Genomic DNA, 25,904 nt, shown 5'->3' with positions numbered 1-25,904 from the left:
CAGTGTGGAGGTTCCTCAAAAATTTAAAAATAGAGCTACCCTATGACCCAGCAATTGCACTCCTGGGTATTTACCCCAAAGACACAGATGTAGTGAAAAGAAGGGCCATATGCACCCCAATGTTCATAGCAGCAATGTCCGCAATAGCCAAACTGTGGAAAGAGCCGAGATGCCCTTCAACAGATGAATGGATAAAGAAGATGTGGTCCATATATACAATGGAATATTACTCAGCCATCAGAAAAGATGAATACCCAACTTTTACATCAACATGGATGGGACTGGAGGAGATTAGGCTAAGTGAAATAAGTGAAGCAGAGAAAGTCAATTATCATATGGTTTCACTTATTTGTGGAACATAAGGAATAACATGGAGGACATTAGGAGAAGGAAGGGAAAAATGGAGGGGGGGTGGAATTGGACAGAGAGATGAACCATGAGAGACTATGGACCTGAGAAACAAACAGGGTTTTAGAGAGGAGGAGGGAGGGGGGATTGGTTAGCCCGGTGATGGGTATTAAGGAGGGCACGTACTGCATGGAGCCCTGGGTGTTATATGAAAACAATGGATCGTGGATCACTACATCAAAAACTAATGATGTATTGTATGGTGACTAACATAACATAATAAAATTAAAAAAAGATAACCATACTTTCCAAAAGATTTATGGTGCTTGATAGCATTTAAAAGGAAGTAGGCAATTAACTTTGGTTTGTGTTGGCATTCCATTCTACTTGCCAAGCAATTTGAGCTTCTGATTTCTAGATCTGTCATTAGATTTCTAGAGGGATATAAGTCAAACTAAAGGCATCTCCTAGAAGAAAAGTCCAAATTGGCTCTCATTTATAGTGTTGAAATAAACAAAAATGATCTCACTAAAATTCTGTTCTATCTTTAGATAATCACCTCTAATAATTAATTCGTTAGATGCTCTGTGGTTTTCTAGTTGTGTTAGAAACAGTTTGCATGGTGCAGTAATATAGTTGTCCCCTGTAGATTGTGTGATGTGCTTTAAGAAAGATTGTTACTTTTGTCTTTCTCTCCTTTTTGGTAAGGTCCTGTGGGGAACACATCTCTTACGGTAATGATTCTTTTATTCATTTATAAGGTTGTAAACATCTTGAGGGCAGATAGGGTGTCTTAATAATCTGTGTTCCTCAGTACTTGCAAAGAGCCTTTGTCCACATTGAGTTTGTGAAATTAAGCCAAGGAACTCATTAGATTGGCTGTATTAAAAATGATCAGTTAAAGTAACTTACCATTCACAATTATAGTAATGTAATCCATTTGTCAGCTAGTTTATTAAAGTTATGTTCTTGAAAAGAACTGCTGTAGGCAAAATGCATTTGACAAGATCAGTATTATATGAAAAAAAAGTTTAAGGGAAAAAAAATACCCTCTAAAGGGCTTTAAAGGCATTTCAAGAACACTATAAATGAAAGTTCTAGGAGACATCCATTTCGAAAACAACCTACATTTGTCAGCAATAAAAATCCCATTGAGTAAGTAAGTGAATTGGTTAGGAAAGTTGTAGTGTGATTTGCTGAGGCATATTTTCCTGTAAATTTTGTTATTTGGCTTGTCCTTTTTTTTTAAGTAAGCTCTATGCCTAACATGGGGCTCAAACTTACAACCCCGAGATCAAAAGTCGCATGCTGTACTTACTGAGGCAGCCAGAGGCCCCCAGGCTTGTATATTTATTTTTAAGATGTTTGAACTAGCCCATGATAGCCTAAAACTTAATGACTTCAGCATTTGTATTATCCTTTACTTAATTTTTTGCCGTTCTCAGTAAAATATTGGCTGTTTCACAATCATTGTGTTGGATAAAAACATGTTTCCCTGGGCCTGGTTTTCTATTCATATATCGAGAAGGTGGGATATAGATTCTTACTTTTCCTCTTTCTGCACCATCACAGCCCCTCTGCCTGGCTGGCCTGCTAGAGGAGAAAGTACTAATTGGTTTTCTTGTCGTTAAGGGAAGGAAATGGTTACACACTTGACATAGTTTTTATCTCTTTGAATTTACATTCTTCCTTTCCTTCCTTTGGAACAGTAAGGAAAACTGTAAGATGAAGGCATTCTATTATAAAAGCTGAAGTGGCCCTGTACTTGACCCTCCTCTTGTTTCAGGTCCCTACAGGCTAGAAGAAGGTTGTGGTAGAGAAGGGAACATTCGCTTGTGCAGAGGGAGCTATGCTGGAGTAGCATGAAACCTTAACCTTCTCCCGAGGAGGGACTTTTCTCTTAACATTAATTATCTTTACAATTGTTAATATATTTTTTTATATTTTGATAAGGTGGTATGTGTACCTGGTAAACAACTCAAGATGTACTAAAGGTTATCCATTGGAAAATAAATATCCATTCACTTACCTAGTGTTAATCTCCCCAGGACAACCACTGTTAATTTTGTGTATTTATGTGCATCTCTAACCCCTAACAGGGTATTATATGCACTATTCGGAAACTTGCCCCCCCTTTTTTCCCTATTTCCAGGTTATTTTGGAAATGAATCCAAATCATTATGTAATTTTGCATCATGATTTTTAATAGCTGAATTGATGGACATTTATGTTATTTCCAGTCTTTTTTGATGGATTGTGAAGTTGGTCACGCTTATTTTCTCGTAAAAGAGGAATTGGGGTGGCTGTTATAAATGTATTCTGTAACTTCAGATGGTATACTCAATGAGTAGGAAGGAGACAGTGCTTTCTAAGAAGTGTTTTCCTCAATGAGAAGGATGGCAGGTCTTTTATGTAAAATGTGTTTTTATAATCAATCTCCTTGGAGTATGGTGGTATTTCCTGTGGAAATTGGTATAACTCATCAGGTACAGCATTCTCAAAGAGACTTTTTCCCCCTACTTAATCATGTCTTTGAGTTTTACTCTACCTGCTGTATATAAAAAGTTCATTTAGAGTCTGACCGAACCTGTATATAAGTTTTTGGCCAAGTAATTGAGAGTGAGACATTGGGATGGGGATGAGATATGTAGCTTAACAGTAAAGAAGCCTAAGTTGGAATTTTCAGGATATCCAGACAGGATGTCATCTGGAGCCCAGTGGCAGCCCTTTGCTATTCTTTCATGGGTCAGTTGCATCTAAGATGATTGTCTTTTAAAAAATCCTGAGTATAATGGTGCTGTTTTCTTTGGAAATCTACGTTCTACCGCTGCTATTTTTCTCAAGTATCTTATATTCAATTCTGGGAAAATAATGTATGTGGTGGATTATATAGGCATAATATTGAAGGGATATGTATTTGGATGTGCTTAGATTTGTTTTTAAAATTGGCTTTTTGAGCAGAATTTGCATCATTAAAAAAGGTTTTCATTTGCCATTATCTTAGTCATTTAATTCTGAATGATTCAGGTTGTAATGAATGAATACCCAAGTAATGATGATATGTTAGTAGTATCAGAACCAGAGTTATTAAATTTTTACTATGTTTATTTTGCTTTCTTTATGGCCTCAAACTAATTTTAACCCCTGAATTGTCTCCTTTTGTTCTTTTCCTGCATGCACTTAACTTTTGCCCCAGGGGATTGCCTTCTGCTCCAGTTGTAGAGGGTGGGTTATCATGAAAGGAGAAATGATAAAAGTTAGGAGACCTGCCTTTTTTTTTTTTTTTTTTTTTACCCCAGCGGTGGACATGACTGTTGAGATGCGTGCTGTTGAAATAGATGAACCTGTGTATTTATGTGCATCCCTAACCCCTGACAGGGTGTTACATGCACTATTCTGAACCTTGCCCTTTTTCTTCTATGGATCCTACCTCTTTACTAACACATCATGGCTTTCTGTCCTTGTCCACATGGTTAAGTTTCTACCATCTCCTAAAGCCTGGCTCAGATGTTGCCTTGTAGGGAAAGTCTTTTTTGGTTTTTGCTTTTTTCCTGTTAACTTCTCTGTAGCATTTTTAAAAAGACCTCTACGAGAGGGAATTTGTCACATTATTTACAGTGATTCTTTATGTGTCTGATCCCTTCAAGAGATTGTGATCTTTATGAAGAACTACATTTTATCCATATTTATTTTCACAGTAGCCAGGTGCAGCGGCAGTAATTTTCGATTTAGTGAATATCAGAAAACTTAATCCATCTCATTTTTCCAGGGGAAAGCTGATCTTTATATTCTTAATCTGATCTTCATTCACTTACATGACTTACTACTTGGTATTCCAAGTGGAATTTTAGGTGTCCATAGAGATAGGGGAGAATTATTTTGATGACTGTAGATAACTTTCTTCAAAAAATGTTTTATAGATTTCCATCTAAAACCTCATAAGAGAACTGGGGAGCAGGTTTGTTTTTCAGGCAGCATACTATTTTATTTAAAGAGCTTAAAATGTGTTTGGGAAAAAATGTTTTTTAATTTGCTGACTTACGGTATTAATGTGATCTGTCTTTATATTAAAATATAATTTATAATAAAAGTAATATGTGCTTATTAATGACCATGGAGGAAAAAATACATAAGTGTAAGAATAAAATAAAATCTGTAGTTCCTCCTCTCAGAGGTTAAAATGTTTGTTAGCATTATGGTGCATGTCATTCTTGTCTTTTTTTTTTTTTTAAGATTTTACTTTTAAGTAATCTCTACTCCCAACCTGGGGCTCAAACTTAACAACCCCGAGAGCAGGAGTCACATGCAACTGAGCATATTCTTGTATTTTTCTTTTTGTGGGTTTTTTTGTTTGTTTTCCATGGTAGTTGATAATTTATTGTTTTATTGTTTGGTATTGAAGTAACTTTAGTCTTCATACGGCATAGTTCTGGAGAAATGTATCATTAAGGGCGCCTGGGTGGCTCAGATGGTTAAGCGTCTGCCTTCGGCTCAGGTCATGATCCCAGGGTCCTGGGATCGAGCCCCGCATCGGGCTCCCTGCTTGGCGGGGAGCCTGCTTCTCCCTCTCCCTCTGCTGTTCCCCCTGCTTGTGCTCTCTCGCTCTTTCAAATAAATAAATAAAATCTTAAAAAAAAAAAAAAAGAAAGAAATGTATCATTTAAGACCTCTGTAGATCACATCTAGAGGGTTTATGTTGTGTTACCATAGCAAATCAGAAATACTTCCAAAATATTACCTGCTTTGTTTTTGAGGCCACTAAATTTTGCATGGTTTTTTTTTTGTTGTTGTTGTTGTTGTTTTTAAGATTTTATTTATTTGACAGAGAGACAGTGAGAGAGGGAAAACAAGCAGGGGGAGTGGGAGAGTTGGAGAAGCAGGCTTCCCGTGGAGCAGGGAACCCGATGCCGGGCTTGATCCCAGGACCCTGGGATCATGACCTGAGCCGAAGGCAGACGTTTAACGACTGAGCCACCCAGGCACCCCTAAATTTTGTGTTTTGCTTTGGTTTTATTTCACTCCCACCATGGGATTTGGTGTTTGTGAAATGAGTAGAGAGAAACAAAGCTACTTTGATAGGCACTAGCTAGGCACGTAGGCTCACTCGTCTGCCAGGTGACCCGCTTTTGTACACAGTCCATGATTCAGATTCATGCCTAAGGAAGATTGCCAATTGTTACATGTGATGACCTTTAGGAGTGTTGAAACTGATGAAACATTAAAATTTTTCAAATGCCAATGATGAGAGCTGGAATGTTTTGTACAATATTTATATACTCCGTAATTGCCAGTAGTAGGTGTGTTGGAAATGTTGTTTTTTAAAGTTTGATATAATTTAGAATTAATGAATCTTTATACTGAAGAACCTATGTGTTGTACTTAGGGGGAAAAAAGATGTAGTCAAAAGGGTTTAAAAAAAATAAATATAGGACTGGGTTATATTGAATAGAGGGTATAAATCAAAGACAACTAAAAACCCATTGACAGGGAGCCCATGTTTCCCTGCTCCCTGCCTGGGGTCTGGTGATTGGCAGATGGTAAAGCATTTAAAAAAAAAAAAAAATAGGTTTAATTCTATCAATTTGAGCTGCTCCAGTTTAACATTTGGAAAATTTTGCTTACTTGTTTGTAATGACCACAGACTAGGAAAATGTTTTTTTTTTTTTTAAAGATTTTATTTATTTATTTGAGAGAGAGAATGAGATAGAGCATGAGAAGGGGCAGGGTCAGAGGGAGAAGCAGACTCCCTGCTGAGCAGGGAGCCTGATGTGGGACTCAATCCCGGGACTCCAGGATCATGACCTGAGCCGAAGGCAGTCGCTTAACCAACTGAGCCACCCAGGCGCCCCTAGGAAAATGTATTTTATGTGCGTAAAACTCCATGGCAGCTTTCTGGTATCAGTGGAAGGAAATTTTGAGACCTTGGGTATCTGAAAGTGCACAGGAATAAGTAATTTGGGGAAGTCATTTTCAGATCTAGGAAGATTTTTCTTTTTATTGGAGGAGGATATTCAGTTGTGGAAACACAACCAGCACACATGTAGGTTTGAGCACACTGACTCAGCTAACCCACTTCCTGGTTATGGTGCATTAGTTCCTTGGTAGCGTATACCTTATTAATTTACAGATATGCAGACATATTCTCTTTCTGTCTTCACTTTTGTGGCATAATGGGCAAGAGGACAGGCTTTGTAGCCTTCCAGATAATGGGTTTGTATTGAGGCTTTGACCCTTAACATAGCTTGGACAAGTTGCTTGACCTCTTAAGTTTCATTTTCTCATCTGTAAAATATAAATGATAATAGGGCTGTTTGAACATTCAGTGAGATATTGTATGTACCTAGCACAGTGCCTGCTGAGTAATAAAAGCTCAATAACATGAGCTTTTAATAAGCACATTCTTATTCCTTCCTGAGCAGCCTTCATTTTTGCTACATCTTCTGGCCAGTTTTCTCTTCAAAACCACCTCCTTGGCTTCTTATTGACTGGAGGGCATTTCCTTGGCCTCTTGCCCTGATTTAATGCTACTTTGAGGATCCCTTTTGACAGATTCTCTTGACAAACCTTTGTTCATTTGCTTGCCATTTCATTTATCCAAAGATTACGTGGAGTGATTAAGAGCACTCTGGGGCCTTATTACCTTAGTCCCAATGCCACTTCTATAACTTCAAAGCTGTGAGATCTTGCTAGTTAATTAACCTAACAATTTTCTTGTCTGTGAAATGAACAATAATGACACCTACCTCATAGTTTGGATGTGAGGTCATTACACGAAATAACATACATAAGATGTTTAGATTGTGCAGAAGAAATGCTAGCTGTTATTATGAGCCAGACTCTTGGTTGATGTTTATTTTATCTAGTCTCCTCATCAGTGACTTTCATATGTGTATAGCACTTTTGATGTTTAATATATAAAATAAATCTCACTTATACAAGGCACCCCAACACAAAATTATTGGTATAATAACAGTAACAATGTAAAGAATGGGGCGCCTGGGTGGCTAAGTCGGTTAAGCATCTGCCTTCGGCTCAGGTCATGATCCCAGGATCCTGGGATCGAGCCCCGCATCAGGCTCCCTGCTCAGTGGGGGGCCTGCTTCTCCCTCTCCCTCTGCCTGCCGCTCCCCCGGCTTGTGCTCTCTCTCTCTCTCTCTCTGTGTCAAATAAATAAAATCTTAAAAAAAGTCATGTTAAGTGTTATATTAAATACACATACGTATGTGAGATATGCATATATGATGTTCATAGGTTTTGCTAGGGGAGGTGGTGAATGCAACTCTATGTTATGAGAATTATGTGGTGCCGTGCTTGGAGCTTAGGGCACTTTTTAAAAAAAAATTATTTGAATGAATGACAGCTTCAGTGTGATATGAACACTTAATATTTATTATTTCCCAAGTTGCTGGCATTTGATGGCCTTATTATTATTATTTTTTTTAAGTAGTGTCCATGCCCAGCGTGGAGCCCAGTGCAAGGCTTGAACTCACAAACCTGAGATCAAGACCTGAGCTGAGATCAGGAGTTGGCTGCTTAACTAACTGAGCCACCCAGGCACTCCTCGATGGCCTTATATTCTGATTTGAATCTAAGGGCCATTCAGGGACTAAATAATACTTGCATTGTCATACTTTCTTTAAAAAAAATGTATTAATGCAATTCTTTCTGTGTGCTAATCTGTTGTTCTAAGTGATACTGAGTTCTTGTTTTTGTATGCCATTTTAGGCACAGTTTGTTATTTGCATATCTTTTTTGATTTAAGGAGTGGAAAAGTTACCATCGGATTGAGAACAGGGTTTGCCAAATTATCTGTGGAATTAGTTATGTACTATTAAGGTGGGCATTCTATGAATTCTCTTCTATCCCCTTGGTCTTATATGTGGTCTATAAGAATCTGCTGTAATTGTGTCATTACTCGTTAGTACCCAATGGGCTGAATTCAACACGAACTTGTAGTGAATATAACTGTACATGCATAAAGTTCTGAATGAGCTGAAAGAGTTGTGAAACTCAAGTAAATGAAATAGATTCAACAGAATTCTTTCCATAATCATAGAAATTAATTATGAGGGCATTTGAGTTAGTATCTACTAAATGCATAAAGTATTTTAGCAGAGTTAACTTTAGTATCCATATGGTGATTAGTCGGTCACATATTTTTGCTGTTTTTTGTCTTTTTTGTGTGTTTTTGGAATGGTTCATGAATTTGCGTGTCATCCTTGTGCAGGGGCCATGCTAGTCCTCTCTGTATCGTTCCAATTTTTCAGTATGTGTGCTGCTGAAGTGAGCACTGCATGTTTCTTGAACATTTCCTATTATTATCCTAAAACATACAACTTATAGGAGGTATGGTTGCTTAGGATCACAAAGAATATTTCATTTAAGTGGTTCTTGAACTCTCTGCATCATTGGAATCTATTTTGCACAAATAGTAACAATTCAGTGTGGTAAGTTTAGAAGGCTACTGGAAAGTAGAAAGCAACTGTGAAGAATCCATAAGAATCATAGATATTTTGTTTCTAAGAAAAAAAATGTAAGGACTAGCAGAGGTGAGAAGAAATATAAAAAAGATCATCCATTTGTAATTCAGCAAAATAGCTTGGTGGTTAGAAATAGGGCTTTGAAGTCAGATAGTCTTGACTTTTAAGTCCTGTTCTGCCACTTACTTCCCTAGGACCAGAATGACTTAACCTCTCCACACCTCAGGCTCCCCATATGTAAACTGGGGATAGACATACAACTATCAGAGTAGGTTGTGTGAGGATTATATGAGGTTATATGTAGTAAATGCTCAACACAGTGTCTGGCATGTAGTAAACTCTGACTAGACAGGTTGTAAAGTATCCACAAACAGGGAGTTGTTACCAATGAGTCTTGTGTCATCTTCTAAAACAATCATACTGCTGGAAAAGCAGCTAAGGTATAATCCTGAGTTTGCCAGCAACTGTAGGCGGATCTAAGTGAGTAAAATGACTCATAGCTTGTCTTGGTGCTAAGTATCTGTTGTTGGCAATTTTGTCATTCAACCCTGCCCCCAAATGTGGGAGTTGCACTCATATTCAACAGCTAGTAATTATGCTTCTCATCAGTAGTAATGGTATTTAAATATTGTTACATCACTCCGTATCCTTTTTCTCTGAATCACCTTACACATAAGCGTAGGAGTTTCTAGTCTGATTTGGGGAGTTCTGGGGAACCAACAGTGATACTATTTCTTCTCTTTGAGAAGTAAGACACAAGAGACTGACAGGTGGAGATCAAAATGTCTCTTCTATTGGCTGATCTGAGGACATGACATTAGATCTGAAGTGAAAAGGGCTTATTAGCCCATCTTGACTTAGACCTACCCACTGGGTGACTAGCATAGCCGAGCAACTGCAGGCCTCCCCTCAGGACAGGTGCCTTCATGCATGGAGAGTAGACCAGAGGGCATGCACCCAGAGTGATGAGAGAGAGAGCAAGGAGCTCAACCAAGCCAACCTCAAAAGTCCTGCCCCCATAAGAGGAGTGAGGGAAGAGTGGGGGGAGAGTTCTGGAGTGTTCCTTTAGCTGAAGTGTCTCCACATGGACTTGAAGCATGATGGTAGCACACTCAGCCAAGTGAACAGGACCTTCCTGTCAAGAAAGTGAGACTGTGATGTTCTGTGAGTAGATTGGGGAGCTAGATCAAGGAAGATGTGAGTAGAGGAGTAGACTGGAACACAAACACACACAAGTCTCTGGTTTTCTTCACCTTTCAAGAGGCTCCTCCTTTATCTGTCTGTCTCTCTATCTGTTGATAGATCGATCTGTCCCTTTCCTTCCTTTCCTTCTTTCCTTCTTCCTTAATGGATATGAAGGACTTGTAAGTAAACAGAAGTGCTAATTAGAAATAAATTGTGACTTCTCATATCTGAATTTTACAGTCTTAATAAAATTTTTAATGCTACCTTGAAATAGAATAAAAAAACAAAGCTGATAATCTTTAGTAAAGGTATATTTTTGCAGTGAAACTATATCTGGATAATAGTTTAAAATCTAATTGTTGGGGCACCTGGGTTAATCAGTTGAGCATGCGACTCTTGGTTTTGGCTCAGGTCATGATCAGGGTTATGGGATCGAGTTCTGCTGCTGTCAGGCTCTGCAGTCAGCATGGAGCCTGCTTAAGAGATTCTCTCTCTCCCTCTCCCTCCCCTTCAGCTCCTCCCCTGGCCTGCTAACTGCCAACTAATTAAATAAAGTAAAAATCTAATTGTTAAAAATGAATTGATATATTAAGTGTGTAGCTGGTTGAATAGTTCACAATAGTAATTAATTTTGAAGAGTTATTTTTATCTTTTTAAGAAATATTTGGTGAGCATCTGCCCTGTGTTAGGCACTGTGATAGATACTAGCAATACCAAGATGAATGAGATAACTGTCTTTTGTTCATGGAGCTTACAGTTAAATAGACCTGCCAATAAGTATATTCAATACGGTACTATGGGTACCAGTTTGGAAGTACGCTAGAACAAAAGAAGCAGGCCAGTTCTCCCTTATGCCAATGGGCATTGGTAAGGTGGGTCCACTAGAAGCAGGCTGTAATTCATGATTGAATTTGAGAAAAAAATGATCTTCTCAATTACAACAAATCTTTGTCAGTAATTGTTTTTAGGACTTTAAAAGTTATTTTGTTTCTCATCTTTCTAGAAAGTAGGAAGCAAGTAATAGGAGCCTACCCAGGAATTATTAAGACTATAATTTTAAGTATCTTTTTAGTTATGGAAATATTAAATACCTCGCTGATACCGGGTGCTCTTTGTTTGAAATATTAGAGCTGTGTCCTGTTCTGAAGGGTCTTAAAGTATATGCTTACAAACAAAATAAAAACAAACAGCCAACCTATCAGTTATAAAATGTTGATCTTTTTATTTGTATAAGGAAGACCCAGACCTTAAGGATTGTGGGGGAAACTGTGAAAGGGAGCTTGAGATGGCAGTTGGGAAACTGATTGGAAGAGAAGTCATTTGAGCAGTAGCTTTACAAAGGTACTCACAAAAGAAGGCCAATGGGTACCCCTTGCTTTGGCCTGTATAGCACTATAGGTCTGTACGGGTCCCCTGGATCACTGTGGAGGAAAGAGGGAGATCAAGCCGGGAGAACTTTGCTCCCTCTCTCCTCAGCCTCACCTACCTGCCTTGCTGGGCAGTTGGGCTTCTATATAAGAATTTGAAGAAATGTGTTCTGCAAATTTAACGAAAAATTTAAAAACTATTCATTTAAAGCATGATATAGTAGAAAATATTGATACCGTGCTAGTAGTGCTATAATAGAAGTATTTTGAGTGGAAAGATAAAAATCATTTACACTGATAAAGTAAAAGCTAAAGTTGAAGAGTATTTAAGCTTATTTATTTTGAATGTGTTTTATGGTATCAGACAATGCATATTAAACCAGAGAAATATGAAGCTATTGTATGGATACTTGTGTGGCTGTTTTGAGAGCAAATCTGGGCATTTCTGAAGACTTTGGGTTATGGCATTGATTCTTTCATGTATTTAGCTTCTAGCCTTTGGCTGTCCCTTCCTTGATCACGATTATTTATAGTAGTTTTATAATTGCAGCTATGACACAAATCTTTTGTTGTCTTATTCCCAGTGAACATGAGAAAGAGAGAAGGAAACCAATGACTTTTCTAAGATTCTGAACTCTAGTGGAGGGAGGAAGAAGGAGAGAAGAAGGTTTTGGAGGTTGTACAGTTTTTGATAAGACATTGTTTAATATGGAATTGAGTAAGTTATGAGAGATGGAAGTGGGACCTGGCCGGAGTGCAAAGTAATGTTGCATTACAGATGACCTCCCAGTGGAGGGAGTAGAAGGGACATGAGGAGACACTGGGTTAGTTCTCACAGGACCAGCAGGTGGTCGGTATCCCACGGGATCCTGGCATGCTGTTTCAGAATAAGCTTTCTCCGTGGGGGGAGGGCGGGTATTTGGAACTTGTAGGTGCCCGCACTTAATGTAATCTTACACAGAATGACCAGTTATAATAAGTGGTATTTCAGGTTCTCTTGTGACAAGTGCATCTTCCTTTATTTTGTTTTTAGTTATGTTTTAGTGTTAATGTGCTTAACTCTGCTTATTCCTCCTTCGAGTATTCCTTCCAGCCTTGGATCTAGAGCATGACAAAATTTAGCAATGGTGCCTATTAAGATTTTACCGTGAAAGATTTTACCATATTTTTGATATGTCTTAGTTCACGGCATGCTAAGAAAGTGATCACAAATAACTGAAACCATTGCGTAGGCACCCTTGGTGCAGAGGGCCTCTTTTGGTTGAAAGATGTGGTGGAATGAAGGAACTCAGATCATGGACAAGAATAACTTATTCAAATTATTTCAAGAAAAAAGAGCATTCTTTGTATTGAGCAGGAAGTGAAAGCCACTGGGAACTGAAGCATGAAGCAGCTTCAGGGAGAGGTCCTTCTGTCTCTTTTTTTAGACTGAACTGTCTCTGCGATGGTGACTCGCTTTGCTCTGCACATCAGGTACTGTTTTCCTCTCTGCAACAGTTGCTTTTTCTCAGCTTCCTGGTAGTTTCTGCTTCCTCTGTTTTTCTGCTCGCCTTTGGTCACCACTGCCTCGTAAGCTCTTTACCTCATGATGTTTCATCTTTAACTCCCATTAAAAATGGCCTCTCATTTTATCCTAGTTCACATTCCTTAGAGAAGACTGGTCGAATAGATTACATTAACGCATTAGGAAGCTTTATAGCTGTGGAAAGGTTGAGGTAGATCTGTTGAAGTATTTGAGCCAGCTGAACTCTGTGTTCCGTGACAGTGTGCTGTAGCTTGCTAATTAGCCACCCCAGTGGGGGTAGTGGCATTCTGGAAGTTGGGAGATGCCACAAACCAGGTTGCTGAGCCCTTACTTCTTCCCTCTAAGAATCGGTTGCTAAGCCCTTATTGGCACACCACTGGGTAGATCTATAGGTGTTGATATGCACAATCTCCAAGATGTACTGTTAAATGAAAAAGAGTAAGGTGTAGAATTATTTATAGAACGATTCTAGTTTTTGACTAGAAAAGGGAAATTGACATCTGTGTGCACGCACGTGGGTACATGCAGGTTCCTGTATAGTGCAGAGCATGTTTGTCATAGGTCACAGTAGCTGCTTTTAGGAAGGCGGGTTAGGTTTGGAGTGGGGTCTGTGTGTGCAGATCAGAGTTTGGTTTTGGACACTTTGTCTGCAGTTGCTTGTGAAGATTAAAAGTTCATAAAATTCTTATGTAATCAGAATAATGTCAGTATCATATAATCATAATAATGTCAGTATCATTTACTTCAATCTCAAATATTATGATGTACATAGGAAAGAAGTAAAATCCTACTGTTGAAAGTGTCGAGGTCACATGAATTCATTTCTCCTATTTGCCAGTCCAGTTCAAATGTACAAATGCCTTTTGTACATTTCTTTATATTTGACTGTGACTTTTAGCACTTTCTGCTTGCTTGTTCTAAGATTTCTAACAGTCCTTTCACCCTCTTTTTGGAGTCTTTCATGTATAAGCTTTTACCGTATCACTAATAATACCCACTTTCTTCCTGAAGACACCTTGTATTCCCTATTCTAATTTAGGCTGGCTGCTCTCTAGGCAGCTACACAGTTGGCATCTAGAAATGTCTAATTTTAGCCTCCTGAGATTTCATGGGTCCTGTGTCTGACCCTCTTTTTGATTCTGTTAAAGAAAATATTATTCTGGCACTTGTTAAAACAACAAAGAAGACTTTGTTCAGGACGATTGCAGTTAGGGTCAAGACGGTCAGCAATAGGGGAGAGAGATCGGGCTCCCCTCCAAATGGTAAGGACAAGTAGGGGTAATACAGGCAGAGTAAAGGATTCAGCAGGTAGAGGTGACATCAAGGGTACCGGGGTCCTTGCTACACTGACTGAACAGGATTCTGGGTAAAGGCATGCCAGGGTGACCAGCTATCAGGATGTGGGGGGACTCCTGCTATAGCTAGGCTAGGCAGGCTGGAGACAGGATGAGGCCTCGTCAGGAAGAGGGTTTGGAGGGGCCTGACTAAAGTTTGAAAAAGGAGACAGTCTCTGTCCATTCTTTCTGTTGTTGTCTTGCTTTTCTGTAGTGTATTCTGAAATTCTTTTTAAAAGAAACATTGCATAGGCAGTGAACTTTGAATCATTGTATTGGTTTCCTATCACTGCTACAACAAATGACCACAAACTTGGTGTCTTAAAACAACATAGATTTATTCTCTTACAGTTCTGGAGGCCAGAGTCTGAAGTCCGTTTCACTGGGCCAAAGACAAGGTGTCAGCCTGGCTGGTTCCTTCTGGAGCCATCAGGGGAGAATCCGTTCCCTAGTCTGTTCTAACTTCTGGAGACCGCCTGCTTTCTCTGGCTAGTGACCCCTTCCTTTCTCACAACACTGCAACCTCTTGCTTCTATTGTCACACCTTCTTGTCTCCCTTTTATGTGGTGCCTTATGATTATGTTGGGCCTATCTGCATGATCCAGAATAATCTCCCCATCTCAGGAGCCTTACTTAATTATGTCTGCAAATCCCTTTTGCCATATAAGGAACATTCACAGGTTCCAGAGATTAGGATGTAGACATCTTCTTGGGGGGGTGGGGGTGGGGTTCATTCTTGAGCTCAGCACAACTCATAATGTCTAGAAATGTTTTTATTTTTTCTTCATGCTTCATTGATAGTTGGGCTTGGTATAGAATTCTAAGTAAATGATAATTTTTTTCTCAGAACTTTGGAAACAGAGTTTCATATCTTTTAGCTGGTAAGAAGTTTGGTATCAGTCTGATTCTCATTCCTTGGTGTATGACTTGAAATTTTTCCCTCTCCCTAAGCTTCTGCGATCTTTTGCTTATATTAAATATTACAGATGGCTTAAGCTGAGTGTAAACTTAATGCATTAGTGTCCAGTTAAGTGTAATTAATGTTCACAAGCATGCCTCTAACATGGCTATTACATGCAAAGTGGTTTCCAAATTGTAGGTCCTTGACCATTTGAAAGAAAGAAGGAAGCATTGAAGGGAAGTAAGAAAAAATAAATAGAATGGAATAGAAAATTTCATAGTGCCATCCTACAGTAGTTATACACATTGTTTCACAAAACATTTGTTTCAGTTGTATATGTGTGGTGTGTTAAAACTTTCCAAAACCTTCCAAAATTTAGCATGTATTCACTTAGTGTCTGAAACAGAGGCTGAGTTTTCACATTAAAAATTATGTTAAGACGTAAAATGTACTTGAGGAGAACATTCCTACTTAGCTTTAGTTTAATGTTTTCAATAAAAATTGTCTTTGTTGCTTCATGACAAATTTTATTAAAAGTAGTAGGCATGTGGCTAATTTTGCAGTACAAGATGAAGGCATGTTATAAAGCTGCTTGTTTCAAGCTCCTGTTTGTTGTCAGATGGAATGCTGGGTGTAGGCTGGTATGGTTCATACTTGGGATCTAGCCTGAAAGACATGTTTTTACTCTCAACAAACATCATCTTTGTTTGAATATCTGTAGTGCGTGTAACCACAGAAAGGTCTTTTCTTCTCCCCTAGAAACGTTTTCTTTCTTGTGCTTGTTTCACAAATAGTTTAAAGTAGAGCTGCCTTCCACTTTTCTGTTTCAGTTTGTTGCAAGAATGTGTGAGGCACCACCAAACACTCCTGGTGTGCTTGAGAACTGTAAAATAATAATGAAATCTTGGAGTAGATAAGTTTACTCTATGAGGACTGAAGCTGCCGTTAATTCCCAAGGCCAGACCAATTGTCTAACAAAGGGTAAAGTACTTCCTAAATTGGAAGAGTTGATTTATATATAGTAATTATCTGTCAGAATGTACAGTAGGAAAAGTGTTGTCAGTTTTGTTTTAGTGGATTTGAAATTTACTAACTTTGACTGACTTGTTCATTACAATTTGGGATTAATTGAATGATACTAAGCTACAATGCCTGCTTTTAAAAAATGTCATTCAGGAGGATGCTTGCTTCTTAAAAGTTCTTGTGTTTAAAGGGAATTAGAGGTCTTCTTAAAATGTTATAGTTGCCAGTTTTTTAAATGCTTCGTAAGATGCGATAGCAGTCATTATCTTCCATAAATTCGTGCTCAGGTATGTTTTCCTGTATACTTGTGTATTTAATGTCTTTTGATTTTTACTGCTTCAAATATGCCTTTTTTACTTTGGAACGTTGTTACGTTAGATGTGAAGTCAATAAAAATAATTTGATTTAATTTGGCTTGAGTAATGTAATAGAGATTTTTAAAATTTAATAATGACATGTGATGTAAGTACTGAGGAACACAACTGTCACTGTTTAATAGGTGCCTGGAACTTTGTGCACACTTGCGCACAGACACAAGACAGCTGTTGATATCCCTTTGTGGTCAGTGTTTTAGGGCAGACTCTTTGTTCTTGGAATGGAATTTCTAAATAAGCACTCACAATGAAACCAAAGGGAGGGTTCTAGTGTAATTCTTAATAAACTTCTCAACTCTAGATCAGACAGTGTGAAACAAAACATAACTATAGTGAATGCTGTATAGGGATATTACTTCTTACTCTAAAGATGATTGCCTCACAATGTAGATTACTAAATAATGTCTCTACTACTCCCTGTTGGAAAGAATTGGCATTTAGATTTAGTCTCTTCAGAGAAGCAGGTTTGGCTATATTTTATAAAATCAGTCTGACTTCAAATTCATGCTTTTTTTAGAACACATTTGTCAACATTACAGAATTTTCTCTCCACAGGGAAGTGCAATGATAAGAAATTTCTAAGGGAACTTAAAGATTTAGAACTTACTTTATTTGATTTGGAGGACTACTCTAATCATACTAAAGTACATGATCTTTCATAAAATTAAGATAGAATTTCAATCAATTCCAGTATGGCCTCTATTAAATGCTTAGATTTTCCTTTCTGGAAATCTCTAGACTATAGAGATGATCTCTGGAAAGCTTTCTATCTTATAGTTCACCACAGTGATGCTTTCTTGGGATACTTTGCATCTTCTCAACTCCATACTGTTTCCAGTTCTTGCCTTTATACGTTTAAACTTGTCATTGTTTTTTTTTTTTTTTTTTTAAAGATTTTATTTATTTATTTGACAGAGAGAGAGACAGCGAGAGCAGGAACACAAGCAGGGGGAGTGGGAGAGGGAGAAGCAGGCTTCCCGCGGAGCAGGGAGCCCGATGCGGGGCTCGATCCCAGGACCCTGGGATCATGACCTGAGCCGAAGGCAGACGCTTAACGACTGAGCCACCCAGGCGCCCCTAAACTTGTCATTGTTAAGTAAGAAATAGGGTTGAGACTCCTAGGACGGGTAGCAGGAATGAAGGTCTGATACAGAATGTATTCAAAGAACACACTCATCCATTGAATTTGATCACCATAGATACTCATGCTTAGTTGTTCTGATAATGGAAGTGGAATTTAATAAGTAGTCAGCTTTCCTAGTTCGAGTTTAATTTCTATTAATTTGCTTTCCCCCTTTGTAGAAGTGGGAGTGTAATGTTGTGAAGCTGGGCAACAGAAGAGGGAAAAGGTATTGACAGAGTTCTGTAAGTCTAGAATAGTAGGGTAATGAATATATAATTGAGTTGATTATCCTAGACTTCTGATTACATTAGTTCATTGTGAAAATCTAAACAACTAATCTGCATTTTTGTTAATTTTATTGAACCATTCCATTATTTATTCACTTTTCCCCCAAGGGATAGCATATTGACACTTTGTAGTCTGAGAAAAGCAGTGACATAAACACTTTTTCCTCAAATAAATGTTTAAAAATTTACAAATTCCCATTTTTACCAATTTTTACTATTATATTGATGACTTCATTGGCCTAAATCCCTAGAGGTAGAATTGTTGGGGTATGCCCGTTTTTAAGATTCTGCAGACATATTATTAAATTGCTTTCCACAAAGATTTTTATACACTGATAAGTCACCCCTCAGAGTAAGCTACTGCAGATTTCCCCACGCTATTGTCAACATTGAGTAACATCAATCCATTTTGTGGTCAGTCTAAGATAAGTACAAAGATATTTTAAAGCTTGTATTTCTAATACGTTTGTTTTTTTTTTATCCCCATGCCTTGGCTTTTAAATTTAGATTTTATTTTTATCAGAGCTATACTTGGTTTAAAGATTCAGCAGTCTGTACAGCTTATTTTGAAAAATAGCTGACTGCCATACTCCTCCCTCCTCACAGCCCACCCCACAGAAGTAACCACCTTCCCCTCCCTGGGCTGCTTCGTTTCTGTTCTCTTCCATAGTGCTAGATGGCATGCCTGGATTGCCCCTTCCGCTTCTACAGTTTCAGGCCGTATCTGCTGGTCTCCTGCTGTGGAGAGGATATGGTTTTCTTCCCTGCACCCAACCCCTTCCACACTCGTGCACATCCTTTCAATCTCAGGGAATTGACCCCTTTCGTCAGTATTCTGTGTTCAGCCCCACCCTTCCCTCTCCTCAGGAGCCACCATTTGCTGGGCCTTTGATGGAGGGGATTAGTGAGTTTCAAGAAGAATGGATATAAAATGTATGTTCCATCTGGCATCTTTCCCTGGAGGTCCTTTCTTGTGTCTTTAGTAATCATTTTTATAAAGTAATCCTTAAAATTATTGGCTATAGAGTCAAGACTATCTGGATTTGAATTCCAGTTTTGCTCTTTATTAGTTTTGTGACCTTAGACAAGTTCACTAAAATCGCTAGGCTTCATTTTTTGGTCCATGTGATAGAATTCATATGATACCTATCTTAGGGTGTCGTTGTGAGAAATAAACGTGATAAGGCATGTAAAGTGCTTTTCACGGTATCTGCTGCCTGCAGATATCTTACTATCTGCCAGAGACTTACTGAGAACACAGATATGCTTCTGGCTGCTATTGTTACTCTTGTGAATTTCTTGCTCACGGCCTTTGCCCAGATTTCCAGTGGAATGCTTGTCTTTTTCTTCCTGATAAGAGGTGCCTTTGATATAGCCTGTTACAGGTCTTTTGTTTTTCTTTACGGTACTTGTGATGTCTAATCATATGCATACTATTTCATGTTATGATCTCTACTGCTGTAGTCAGATTTGTGTTTTTCAAAGATACATGGTGGTAGTAAGAAAGAAGGGTATGTGTGTGCTGTAAGATGGCGATTATCATAGTAGTTGGGACAGTTGATGAGGGGGACCTCAGAGGCCAAATGAAGAAGTAATTCTTTTCATCATGTAGGAGAAATATTTTTTTTAACTCCTGAAGTATATCTTATACTGGTTTGTTTTGTGGACAAATTACCTCAGTTTGTAAAAGCCTTCTTGAATGTTCTTCTCATCGTACACCCAGGTGGATTTTATCTGAAAACTTAGAGCTTTCGGTTTGTTTCTACTTTAATACTTATTTCTCTGAAATTAGATCCAAAATTGATTCTTGAGGGATAAGATTTATCGTCTCCCCTACGTTAATGCTACGTTAACAAATTTGCTTTCTTTTAAATATCATGTATATTATTGAAATGGTAGATGCATTGATATTTCAACGTTGTAGTTACAGATACTTAACTCAGCCTTTTATTTGATTTTGCTGGTTTGTCCTTTTAGGCAATACCGATTTATTGTTTTATTTTTGTTTTGTCTTAGTTTTATAATTAATTAACTTTATGGTTCATCTAAATTTGATCTCTCCACAGATTCGGACCAGGATGTAGCACTCAAACTTGCCCAGGAGCGAGCTGAAATAGTTGCTAAGTATGACAGAGTAAGTATTCATATTTACCCTTTGAATAAGTTTTATTAGAAAAAAAACATATAAATAGAAATGGATTTGGTGTTTGGAGAGCTTAAATTAAATTACAGAAGCAGTTTGTTTACTTTATGTGACAATGGAAGTTGTCTTTTTTTCTCTGACTTCATCTCCAGATTTTCTCTCCCTCTTTCCCTCTGCTCCAGCCACTCTAATCTCTGTGGTTCTTGAAACACACCAGGCTTGCTCCTACCTCTGGGCCTTTGCATTGCTGTTTCTTCTGCCTAGAACATTTTAATCCTGGATATTCTCATGCCTCATTGCCTCACCTTTTTCAGATCTTTACCCAGATGCTGCCGTCTTAGTGAGATCTTCTCTGACCACACTGTTTAATAACCCCCTTCCCCAGCTCTCTGGATCCCTGTTCTCTTCTTTATTTTTCATTATAGCCCTTATTATATCAGCATACTTCATATTATACTTACTTTGTTTGTTGTCTGCTCTCACTCCTAGAATGTAAACTCTGAGGGTAAGGATTTCTTTTGTTTGATTTACTCTTGTATCCTAAATATCTGGAATAGTTCCTAACTCATGCTAGGTATTCAGTAAATATTTGAATATGTCAGTATATGGAATTAAATACCCATTTTATTTATAATTTATATATGCTATTAAAATTTTAACATGGATCTGAAAATTTGAACTTATACATTATGTATACTCTCCATTACCATTTTATCTCTTGTTAGTTATGGAATCTGGTTTTTGATGCCCTAGAATATCACAGTTGTTGACAGTTTACGTATCTCATTATTACTTTACCCCTTGAGGTCTGTAATGGGTTGTAGGCAGTGATTTATAAATGTCATGTTTTATATTTATCTCAGTTGCATGTAATTTCATATCTGTTATTTTTAATTATTTGTGAGAATAATAGGAGCATGAAATTATAGAAAGCCATCTGGACTGTGCCCTGCTCCCAGGGAGGCCATACAGGCAGGCAGTGCTCTACTTAATAGTTGCGTTCCTAGAGTTTGTTTTTAAATTGGTTGTTTGGAGCATCAGACACAATTTACCATTATTGTGAGTAGGTTTTAGTGGAGTCTGTGAAAAACTTAATTAATTTATTTAACTGCTTAGCTAATTTAAAACTAATAGAATTATCATTCATTCATGCTTGTATGCATTTTTTTTTTTCCATGCAGTTAAGTCACACTTAGGAACTAGGCTAGCCATTGTGCAGTCATTGATAAAATATACGCACATGGAGGGGTCCACAAGACAGTTGGGTATTGAATCTGAAATTTGATGGATTGGTGTAGACATTGGAAGTTCCTACTCTAATCGGTGCTGGTTAACAGCTTCAAAAGTAGAGTGAGGGGCGCCTGGGTGGCTCAGTTGGTTAAGCAACTGCCTTCGGCTCAGGTCATGATCCTGGAGTCCTGGGATCGAGTCCCGCGTCAGGCTCCCTGCTCAGCGGGGTGTCTGCTTCTCCCTCTGACCCTCTTCCCTCTCGTGCTCTCTGTCTCTCATTCTCTCTCTCTCAAATAAATAAATAAAATCTTTAAAAAAAAAAAAAAGTAGAGTGAGAAGAGCAATGGGCTGAGGGCAGTGCTGTGGGCACACTGACAGTTAAGAAGGACCCATGAAGACCCATCAAAAGAAGAGTTGGATGGTATGAAGAGAACCAAGAGAGGCTGGTATGATGGAGTTTGAGGAATGGGGAGTGAGCAATACTGAGAAATGTACTGAACAGAATCCACTAGATAAGAACTGAACAGTGTCCACTGGATGATCTGTCCAATGGCAGATCATTTTTGACCTTGGCAAGAATAATGTCAAGGCTGATGTAGCTGTGAAGTAAAGAAGTAGAGAGACAAGGTGGATAGCTTACTGTTCTGAGAAGTGTGGATGAAAGGCAAGAAAGAGTTTTTCCTATGACATGTTTAGTCAAAAACATTAAAGTTTGGCAGTTCCTTCTTGAGTGGCTTTCTTACCCTTCGTTGCTCTGTCTTTCCCAGTTGACTTCTGACACAAACCCAAGTCTGATCAGGGCTTAGCTGCGTGTCAGCTGTTGCTGGAATACGGGATCTTCTGAAGCTTGTAACTGGGAAATAGTGATTATATTGCCAAAAGTAGTTTGTTTGTTTTTTTTTAAAGTTAATTTAGGTTGGTAGTGTCTCATTTCTAACTCTTATTATTAATTCATAAAAAATTAACTCTTGTTTTGTGGTCTTCTTGTTTTAAGGAATTATTCAGTTTTATAAATTCCCAATAATACCCTTCTTTGTCCCCTATTACAGGGACGAGAAGGTGCAGAGATTGAACCTTGGGAGGATGCTGATTACCTTGTTTACAAAGTCACGGATAGATTTGGCTTTTTACAGTAAGTTGCATTGATTGAAAGCTAACTTTTTTATTATAATGTTTCTATGGTGACCTATTATATTGATTTTCTTTATTTTTAATCGCACAGCTGTGAATAAGATTCCAGGAGTAGTCCTGCAATGTGCTTTTTGTTATTAAATTCCTGGCATTTTTCGGGGCGCCTGGGTGGCTCAGTCGTTAAGCGTCTGCCTTCGGCTCAGGTCATGATCCCAGGGTCCTGGGATTGAGCCCCACATCGGGCTCCCTGCTCTGCAGGAAGCCTGCTTCTCCCTCTCCCACTCCCCCTGCTTGTGTTCCCTCTCTCGCTGTCTTGCTCTCTGTCAAAAAATAAATAAAAATTTACTTAAAAAAAAAAAAAATTCCTGGCATTTTTAACCTCTATGATTAACATTGAACTATATAGTTAAGAATACAATCTTTAATATTTGTTGTATTTTAGTAAGAACATAAAGTGCAATAAATGAGTTATATTAATAATCTAACAGAATTAAATGGAAATGAATAATAATTTGTATTTCAAAAATAATTATAAAACATTTCATTTTATGTAAATGCATTTTTAAAATAATTAGCAATTAGAACTTTAGTGTTATGCAGCCTAAAAATGAACAATGAAAGGAAAGGCTGTTGATCTTTCCCATAGTTATAAATGTCTTTGTGTTATTGCATCTCAGAATTAATTCCATTTATCCTGAGTACGTTATATAAAGAGTTGAGAGAGGTCTAGACTACTGTAAAGGGGCTAAAGTGATTTTGACTCTTGAAAACATCCTGCTAGTGATGCAAATTCTGCCTGTTCCAGTTCTGGCATTGTTTGGGCAGATCCCTACAGGCTAGAGACTTCTCTTCATGTCTGTAGTTTGTTTGCTTCCATCCAATTTAGTGAGTAATTTCTCATTCAAATTTATTCTTTTCCAGTCTGATTTACTATAAATAGGAAAAAGCCAGAGTTTTTTTTCTTTTTAATTTTAGGATATATGATTACATTTTGAAGGAAAAAATATAATTTCTTGATAGTTCATAGCAGTAACTTGTAGTACTCAGACTTTGTTTTCTCCTTCTGTTGAGTTTTCTTGCATTTAGAAAGTATTTTTTGGTATCTTCTTTTTCTTTGGGTAGAACAAGCAAACAAAGTTAAGAGAAACAGCTCTGGGAGTTAGAGAATGTGTGCCCTTCTTGTGGCTTCACTTGTTGCAGTTAACCCTTTCATGCCTCATCTGTAAAATGGAATCATCACTGCTCTACATACTTTATAGTTGAAGCTTTGAAGAAATAAAATGGTAGAATGCCATATAAAGGTCTGGACAAATATAAGGTGTTGTTATTATACCCAATGACATTAGCATAACCAGAGTGTTCTCTTGAGTAGTTATAATTAGAAGACTTTGAACTTTAACAGACCAGCAGAGCAGTATTTAACTATGATGAAACACTCTTCTTAAATTAAACCCCCACTTCCACTTTTTTTTTTTTAAATAAATCAAACTTGGCCACAAATGTGGCAGGAAATGGTTACATATTTGTGTGGGTTAGTGTGCAGATCTGAGATATGGGATGAAGTTTTAAAGGAGAGTTTGAGCTTTTAGCCCCGTCAAGATCAGTGGATCCCAAACTTGTCTGCACACTAGAATCAGCTGAGAAATTTTTCTTAAAAATAAATTTCTGGGCTCTATCCCAGATTTCGATTCAGAAGGTGCAGTATAACTTAGCTTATTTTGGCCTTCTCAAGTGACTGTATATTGGGAGTGAACCACCAAAAGAGATGTTTATATCATAAAATGGTCTAATATAGTATAAACGACATGTGAAAAACCTGTGCATTCCAGAATGTTCTAGTAATTACCTAAAATCTCTTTTCTCATTGCTTGAAACATGTTTAGTCCGTCCATTATTTATCTTACTAATATTAGCTAGTATTTATTGAGCACTTACTGTGTGTCAGGCACTGTTCTAAGCCCTTTACATGGATAACTCATTTATTCCTCTCCAAACCTCTTTGGGGTAGGTACTCTTTTTATCTTTTTTTTAGATGAACCTGAAGCAGAAAGCGGTCAACCACCTGGCCCGAGTTGTGTTGACTGTGTCCAATGTGGGCTGTAGACTTCGGCAGTCTTACTACAGCAGGGCCTGTGTTCTGAACTTCTGCAGTATACTGCCTGTTACGACTCTCCTGTATTTTATTTTATTTATTTATTTATTTTTAAGATTTTACTTATTTATTTGTCAGAGAGAGAGAGAGAGAGAGCACAAGCAGGGGGAGCGGCAGGCAGAGCAGGCAGAGGGAGAAGCAGACTCCCCCGCCGAGCAGGGAGCCCGATGTGGGACTCGATCCCAGGACCCCGAGATCATGACCTGAGCTGAAGGCAGTCGCTTACCCGACTGAGCCACCCAGGCATCCCTCTCCTGTATTTTAAATGAGAGAAACACAAAAGTGCTTTGACATGCCTAGAAAGAAATTTGAAGGCAGTCACTTGTATGAAGGTATAGTCAGGTAGCTAAGCTCACCACTTCTTTGAAAATGAAGCCAATTGGTACCAGTTCTCATATGATCACACTAATTTTTTAATTTATACCATCGTGCACTCCTGAAGCATCCAGCACAAATGAAAATAATGAAGCAGAGCAATGGATTTTAGTGTAATGTTAGGCTTTGTTAAATTTTACCAAACTTGATTTTTGTTACAATGCCTAATTTAAGTAAAACACATTCTCCAGAGGTTGCTGCTGGTGCCTTCCATTGCTTGTCACTGTAGCCTGAAGTTTTTTTTTTTTTTGCACTGTTGAATAAAGTCAGTTGGCCTAGGCATTTAGATATTGCTTTCTATCACACCTTGATCGAAGAGCCTTTCTTTCTGCTGTTTTAGTTCTCTGCAATTTTTGATTGGTTCTGCAGTGAAATTGGGTTTTAAGTGTCGATGTCAATACAATACAGTGGACAAAGGTAACTTTATGATCTTCTCTGAAGGCTCCTGACTTCATATCTAATTACAGTTTTAGTAATTTAAATTGCTTGTTATGATATGTGACAGTATTAACAAAAGCAGTATCAGCCTAACTTGGCTTTATAACAGATTTCACAATAAATATAAAAATGGTTGCCAAACCAGCTTGGCTTGATGCTGCAACTGGAAGGTCTTTGTTTAGGATTCAGAAATGGGGAGTTATCCCTGGTCTGGATGCCTGTGACAGAGTTACATCTGGAGAATGGAGAAATCAAGTGTGTTTAAGAGTTAGAGAAATTTTGAAATTTGAACTTTCAACATTTTTATCAAAAATAGTCACTGCTGGTCTGTTCAGCTTGGAATGCTTGGAATTTGGATAATGATAGAGCTTTTAGGTCAGAAGTTATTAATAGAATTAGAAGGAAATTGTATCAAAAATAAAGATAAAATTAATATCAAGCTTCAGATTTTCAACTAATCAAAAGGTGTATATTTGAAAAAATTAGCA

At 37.9% G+C, this 25,904-nt stretch overlaps 1 protein-coding gene and 1 pseudogene across 4 annotated transcripts in view; one reads left to right on the top strand and one right to left on the bottom strand.

Moving 5' to 3' along the window:
• The window catches only part of USP6NL (USP6 N-terminal like), a 246,248-nt gene that overhangs the window by 134,899 nt on the left and 85,445 nt on the right, over window positions 1-25,904 (top strand). For 2 of the 4 annotated variants that reach the window (XM_078075131.1, XM_036112671.2), the window contains exons 3-4: window positions 20,014-20,081; window positions 22,370-22,452. In XM_078075131.1, the coding sequence (XP_077931257.1) occupies window positions 20,014-20,081; window positions 22,370-22,452 (151 nt within the window). Of the gene's footprint in view, window positions 1-12,754; window positions 12,854-15,951; window positions 16,122-20,013; window positions 20,082-22,369; window positions 22,453-25,904 lie in introns of those variants that run through there. The other 2 variants (XM_036112672.2, XM_036112669.2) reach the window with 2 other exon arrangements.
• LOC118548707 (U6 spliceosomal RNA) lies at window positions 8,531-8,639 on the bottom strand (annotated as a pseudogene).

This window comes from Halichoerus grypus, chromosome 6 (assembly GCF_964656455.1).
Source record: "Halichoerus grypus chromosome 6, mHalGry1.hap1.1, whole genome shotgun sequence".
Taxonomy (NCBI): Eukaryota; Metazoa; Chordata; class Mammalia; order Carnivora; family Phocidae; genus Halichoerus; species Halichoerus grypus.
The sequence above is the reverse complement of the archived record's forward strand: the minus strand, read 5'-3'. Positions and strand labels throughout refer to the sequence as shown.